Source organism: Choristoneura fumiferana, chromosome 7, assembly GCF_025370935.1.
Source record: "Choristoneura fumiferana chromosome 7, NRCan_CFum_1, whole genome shotgun sequence".
Classification (NCBI taxonomy): domain Eukaryota; kingdom Metazoa; phylum Arthropoda; class Insecta; order Lepidoptera; family Tortricidae; genus Choristoneura; species Choristoneura fumiferana.
Genome location: NC_133478.1, coordinates 585,135 through 592,634, shown reverse-complemented (window position 1 = coordinate 592,634; position 7,500 = coordinate 585,135). Strand labels below are relative to the sequence as shown.

Below are 7,500 nucleotides of genomic sequence, written 5' to 3'. Positions count from 1 at the left end.
TGATGTCAATTTTTGCGGTATGTTAGGGTCGCGGGCTACCAATATATTAATATTAACACTTTCGCCAGTCAAAAAGGTTAAGAACCGTTGCTGTAGACTGCTTGCTGGCTGGACATTCTTGCCTATCCGGGTTAGTAGCTATTGTGACGCGTTATATTTTGTATTGCATTCTAGCAGTTCCATTTATTTTATTTTTCACTTCTCTTCTGCGTACAACAGAATTAGCAGGTTTGTGGCCGGCCTTTAAGGGTGTGTCAGAATTTTTGTGTCAAAATGTAGACACACCTTCGACGCAGTACAGTTTGAACGACCAATACTGTGGAAACGTTCCTTGACTTCAATTGAATATTCTTAAACTGCTTCATATTTAATCATTTCTGTAAAATATTCCAAATTAATGAACTAAAATAACTTCCTTGCTCACCCGTGACCTTATGATAGTTAAGCTTATGCAAAATATGCGTGTTCATGCAGTTCCTCCACCTTCACACTGTAAGAACACACACACATCACACAAACACATCTATCACGACCACCATACCACACTGACGCGTTTCGAACTCAATCAGAACTCATCTTCAGAGTACGAAGTACAACCGTACACCATGCTACATGCACCATGGTTTTTAGACTAACAAACCACAACAACCGTTTTTATTTGTCACTGTAACTCCCTAAGTACCCACACCCACGTATATTTTTTTCCCAAACAAAACAAAACTACCCACAGAATATTAAGAGTCCACCCACGCCAAACGGCGCGAGCGGTTTTGTACCTCACCCCCGCGACCCCTCTGAGATAGATCGCGTGCAACCGCGATTTGTTCGTAGGCGTTATCTGACAGCGACGCGTTTTCGCGCGCAGCGCGGCGAAATACGGTACCGCTAAAGTTTTTCATAAATGTCAAAACGATCGTTTGTTATGGAGTTTGTATTGAATACGTCATATACTGACTGCTATGACAAGGCTATGACGTTACAATTTCCCACGTTCAAACTGATTCAATTTTATGCACTTAGGTACTTAGGTAATTCGTTTTTATTAACTTGAAAATCGCCAAAATTACGAAAAATGTGAAAATTCGGTTATTATGAGTATTTTCATCCAATCCAATACAATACAATGACTCTTTATTGTACTCCGGTCTGAGTGGAGAGCCTTGGGAGAGGCCTATTATGTCCAGCAGTGGACGTCTTTCGGGTGACACAATACTAAAGTTGACCTAACTTTTATTTTCTTAGGTACACTTTAATTTAACTATGGCCTATGAAATACACCTACATTTCTAAAAGTGTATTAGTAATTTCTTGCTAGAGAAATACCTATATCAAAATATTAAAAATTAAGCAAGATATATTTCTCAAAATGTAGACAAAACTGAAGATAACTTATAATACCTATACTCATTTAGGTAGGTATACACTAAAATATGGATCCATTTGCAGATAGGTATCGATTTTTTATTTGAAAACCAAAACCTCATTTGCTTCGTACAGTCGGATAAAACATTCAAAGGACATAACATTGCCTGGCGGGCAATTTTTTCAATCACAAGTGGACATTATTTGGGTAAAATTACCCACGTTTATAATTTTATAAAGCACTTACGTTTACAAACTTAAATTTTAATAAACACAAAATAAACATTGTACTTTGCTCTGATAACTGTTATTTTTATATGTTTTATGTACAATAGAGAGTTATAAACCCTTTATTGAACAAAAAATACTCATTCGTGACAATCGATTTTATAAAAAAAATGGCCCTAAGGCAAAGTTGACGGTTTTTTGCCCAAAATTCAGAACCAACATAAAAAATACAACCGAATTGATAACCTCCTCCTTTTTTCTGAAGTCAGTTAAGCTCAGGCTTCTAATAGACTCTCGTTAATAATCCCCTTTTTACAGCCCTTAATGCACAATGTACTTTTGTGTCAATATTAGTTCCAATTCCAAATATTACCCGCTATGATCCTGTTACAACAAGGCCATAGTCGGTAGGAAAATACAAACTGAAATATAGATGCACAGAAAAACCAGAAAAAGAGACCAGCGTTCTCAGCATGACAGAGGTGTCAACTTCTAGATTTTTTCTCGCCTGCTTGCCTAAATATCAAAATTTTCCAGGCGTTACTCCAAACAGGGGACAGGGGGTCCTGTCAAAAATCAGCAATTTGTATTCAATCAGTGTTCTATCAATGTCGTATGTATACAAACACCTCTATATTATGTTTGAGTTTTCTAATAATTTTATCATATTTATGAGTTAAACGCTAATAACAATAACAAATTTTAACAACAACAGTTTGTATATGACACTAAAAACACCGATTGAATACAGAACTAGGCCACGGATGTCCCTTATTTTTAATAGGAAGTACCACCTACAAAACTTGATATTTCGGCAAGTAGTAGGTCAATGTATGGTTAATTCTTAGAAAAAAAGTTAGAGGTGTCACTACTTCAAAACCAAATAAAATAAATGTGTCTTTTTATTTGGTCTTTTTTTTAAATTTATATGATTTTTGAGTGGCGATGTAAATCTATATAAAGAACAACTTTAAAATTTGAAACAAATCGCTTGATTACATACTGATAATAAATACATTAAAAAAACAAAGTCAAGAACTGACACAAGTAGGATATTCATACTCAACATAAATATTCTTGGAGATACGAGTACTCGCAGAAAAAACTGTGCCCATTTGATAAAAGGGACGGCTTACTAGAAAACCAAACTATGAACTGTTACCTAACGACTAAATGCAATCACTTTGTCTGAATTAATAAATTATTTACTATTTTAATTGTACTTTAGATTTATAAAACTGGAGTTCCAAGAGTGGAGAAATTACGTATAAAGAAAGAAAGAAGGATATTTTATTAACACTAATACAAAAAGCACAAAGTGCAGTATTTGAACCTGTAAGTGAGAACTTTTTCTACTATTATAACGCATGCGGGCAATGTTGTCTAAATAACTTTGCCCGTTATAAAATTCAATCAATAAGTTACTTTGCCCAACGATTAATAAAGTAAATATTTGTTTTATATAAGTCATGTTATTTAGTGGGTGTCTCAAAATAATGTAGGTACTTACTGTACTAAAATAGTGCTTGTGTAGTGTAGATGTATCATCATCTGGTTCAGAGACCTCAGTGCGTTTTTTACTGTAGAACATGTTAATCCAGGGTATTTATTACCTGTATGGCAAATTTCATGCAAATCCGTTCAGTAGTTTCTACGTGAAAGAGTAACAAACATCCATCCATCGCCATACTTAAAAAAAAATGTTTAGATTTTTTTTTGTATTTTGATTACTTATGTTTTAGAACATTTTTTGCTGTGGTTTACGAGTTATTTACGAAAAACTAAATGGGACTTTTACACAAACTCCTCCCCACCCGTTAGCTCTACCCCCACCCATCAGTACCTACTTTTAGTATGTGGTCTTAAACACCATCCCCTACAACTATGCCAAAATTGACTTATACGCGAGATTTCCCCGGAGAGGCAGTTTTTGGTCTTCGTTGGGTAGGCTATATACTCGTATCAGACACGTATTAAGTTTGAACACATGTCCTATATTCCTACTATGGTAGTTATCAGTTTATAAGTAATAGACAAAATATGGAGCCAATAAAACTATTTAGACTACTAACCAATTTTTCTGTACTTACCTAATTCTTGTAATAAACAACACACTTACTTTACAACTTCTGACATCTTCTGACATGTTGTCTGTCATTGTACGAGTATGAGGGCTTCTTGTTTTTTTTGTGCGTTATTTAATTTATTTCTCGGTGTTGACTATCCTAAAACACCTTAAATACCCAAAATACAGTGATAACGTAATTTAATAATAATTTCCTTACTCATAGATTGAGTGTTATGAAAGAAGTGTAAATGTAAAAGTTTTTTTTCGTAAATGAATTTTGTGGAGAAAAGCGACGCAGGTCAATCAGGCAGAGCACCTAAGCGCTCACTGTTTCTCTGCGTTGAAGTGACAGAGAAGCAATATGTCGTCGGCGTGGCGTAAGTCTTTGCTCATCAAAAATTTGGAAATAAAATAAATGCAAAGAAATTACGATTTAGATTTAAGAAATAACACGACAGATATTATTATTACGTTTTGTTTGTAAATCAGACTTAGTAATTTGATTATAGTGTCTTTATAAATAACGGAGTATTTTTGGTTTCTAAATCAAAGTAAGAGCTCACTTTGGCAATAAAATCTATCGAGCCAAATTAGTTTAATCGTGTTTTGAAAGCAACGACTAACTCAGGAATACGATCAAGATTATCGTAATATTTTTTTTATTGCCACAAGTACACCAATTTTATACCACGTCTGTTTAAAAATAGCAGTGAGTTGCGTAGGTCGCCTCTTAATAAATTTTAATCGTGCTATCAAACTGCCTTGAATTTTTATTTATTTACTGTCAAGATTTGTTTTACAGACAGTCATAAAATAAAAATTCAAGGTAGTTACTCTAAAGATGAACTCTAGTTGAGTTCAAAACGCGTCTGTGTGGTGTGGTGCTGGTGATAGATGGGTTTGTGTGATTTGTGTGTGTTCTAACAGTGTGGATCTTAACTATCATAAGGTCGCGGGTGAGCAAGGATTTTTTTTAGTTCATTGATATCGACCTCCGCAAAGTAATGCCTGATTCAATAAATTATTCCAAATTAATTTTAGAACATTTTTCCTTAAATAATTATTTCATTAACAGCCTGCTGCAGTCTAAGAAAAAGCTAACCATGTTAGAGATAGAGCAGTCATTCGGAAGCAACGTCTGTCGCTGCACCGGCTACCGGCCCATACTGGAAGCCTTCAAGACATTCGCGAGCGATGCACCCGAGCCCAGGGGTCTACTGGACATTGAAGACCTTAACATTTGCAAGAAAGATGGAAGAATATGTCAAAAACATGACTGTAGTGAGAGCGACTGGTGCGTCGTACAGGCTGAAGATATGGAAGTGACACCAAACATAGAAATAAAACTAAAAGACGGCAAGTTTTGGTTCAGAGTGCAATTCATTCGGGATATATTTGAAGTCTTACAGAGTTACGGCTACGAGTCCTACATGCTGGTGGCTGGAAATACAGGCAAAGGTAAGACCAGTTTTATATGACATCTCTTAGTAACTAACTCAGTTGAGTGGTCGAGTTCGTCAGTTGAGGATAAGAAGCAACTTTCGTAACTTTCATGAGAACAACCAAAGTGCCGGAATCTGGAGTTAGAGGTTGGAAATAGAGCAGGCTGTGCTGCTCACTCTCTCATCAGGCCCCTTACCTTTTAGGATATCCGCGGATGACACTGCAAGTACATTGAACAAAGAGTAAGCCAGCGAAAGAAGCTTGTATTAAAAATGTATTTACGAGTATGTAACAAAAACTTTTTTGTCCAGGAGTTTATCCAATAGATGACTATCCCCGGATCCTGATAGATGTAAGTGGGATAAGTGAGCTGAAAGGATACCGCTTTGACCAGAACATGGTGCTGGGTGCTGGAACGACGCTGTCAGACGTTATCGACATATTCGAAGCCGTAGCAAACACCGAGGGTTACTTCTGGTACTTGGAGAAATTGCGACAACACCTGTTGATGGTTGCTCATATTCCTGTCAGAAATGTAAGATATTTACTTCATCAACATCACTTCATCATCGCTGGTGGACGTCTTACGCACCATAGATCTCTGGAGATCTTAACTTACGGAAAATGTATTTACTAACCACGGCTTTACGTAAACCTTTGTTTTCCAATAAATGTTTTTTAATGAACTAAAATAACTCCTTTGCTCACTCGCGACCTTATGATAGCTAAGTTTATGCAAGATATGCGTGTGCATACAGTTCCTCCATCTCCACACTGTAAGAATCACACGAACCCGTCTATCACCACCACCACTACACTGACGGAGGTGGAGGAACTGCATGAACACGCATATCTTGCATAAACTTAGCTAGCATAAGGTCGCGGGTGAGCGAAGAAATTATTTTAGTTCATTGATATGGACCTCCGCAAAGTAACGCCTGATTCAATAAATGTTTCTGTTTTCTATTTTTTTAGTGTATTGTTATTTTAGTTTCATTTGCAATGTATCGTCATTTTAGCTTAATCATATTGAATAAAGTTTTTTTTAATAACTACTTTCAGGATTTAAGAGTAGCTACAGATGAGATTATTGATGTAAGAACAGCAGTATCCGTTCATTCCGCAACTAACGTTGGCAACCTGATTCATTTCGCAACTTTAAATTTCGCAAATTGGGCTCCACAGAAAACCAGCTTACTGTACATAATGTCCGGCAACACATGCTGAGTGGAGACCCTTTTTGGTATCCTGCCATGTCACCAAGTAACATAGTTTTAGTGCTAGTTTAGTCTTAGTTTTAGGTGGTACTTATGGAGCCAAAATAAACCTTTCTTTCTTTCTTTCAAACTCTAAAACTGTAAATATTTGAGGTTTTATTTCAGAGCCATCGTTTTTTCCCTTTTTACCCTTTAGGTTAGTTTTATAAAAATGTTGAAATATTTCCTGTTTCAGGTTGCGAAATGAAAAGTTTGCGAAATTAATCAGGTTGCCAAACTTTAGGTGCGAAACATTAGTGAACCAAGAATAGCTCACCTTTTCCGGGTCTGATGATCATTAAATAACTTTGTTAATTCCGTTCCCGCTCAGAAGAACTTCAGGGTTGACCAGCTTTTTTTTTAATTTTAGTTGGCAACAATCGCTGGTAATCTCATGGTCAAATATCAGCACCGTGATTTTCAGTCAGACGTCTTCCTTCTACTGGAAGCTGTTGGCGCCTACATCACTATTTGTAAGTTTTTTTTTTACTTATTCTAATTCCCTACGTATCTGTGCCTTCCTTTGGTAGGATAGGATTAGTAAAATTCTTTTTTTTTATACCTAAATGTAAGTATCAATTCGAACCGAAATCTAATTCAATAATCTAATCTAATAAGCCAATTCAGATTAATTCCGGATTTAAAACTACTTATACCAGTGATTAGCTAAACTTCAACAAACAATTACCCAAACTTTGTTTAAGTTAGTGAATACACTATTTAAGTTACCCTATTTTTAAGGGGGATAAGTGACTCAGTGTAACCGAACGGAGTTAAATAAATTACTTTGTTTTATTCGGCATTTTTGCAATTTCATTGGGTTTACCCCGTATCTAAGTAGGGTGACCAAAAATATAATTATTACATGGCTTTCCTAAATTGTTTAAGCTATTCTAACCTAAACAATTTAGGAAAGTCGAATAACCCGGAAGATTGACATTTCAAAGTTTAATATTTCAAAAACGGCTGATCCAATTTTAGAAAAACAGATAAGAGTCTAAGAACCACTACATTATCTTCCATACAAATCTGTCCACCCGTTTGACCAATGAAAGAAAGAAAGAAAGAAAAGAAAGAAAGGTTTATTTAGGCTCCATTAGTACCACCTAAAACTATGAACTAAAACTAGCACTTAAACAATGG

At 35.7% G+C, this 7,500-nt stretch overlaps 1 protein-coding gene across 1 annotated transcript in view; it reads left to right on the top strand.

The window, feature by feature from the left end:
* The window catches only part of LOC141429870 (uncharacterized), a 9,118-nt gene that overhangs the window by 967 nt on the left and 651 nt on the right, over positions 1-7,500 (top strand). The window contains exons 4-6 of the mRNA XM_074090430.1: positions 4,734-5,116; positions 5,413-5,636; positions 6,728-6,830. Coding sequence (XP_073946531.1) covers positions 4,734-5,116; positions 5,413-5,636; positions 6,728-6,830 — 710 coding nt within the window. The remainder of the gene's footprint in view (positions 1-4,733; positions 5,117-5,412; positions 5,637-6,727; positions 6,831-7,500) is intronic.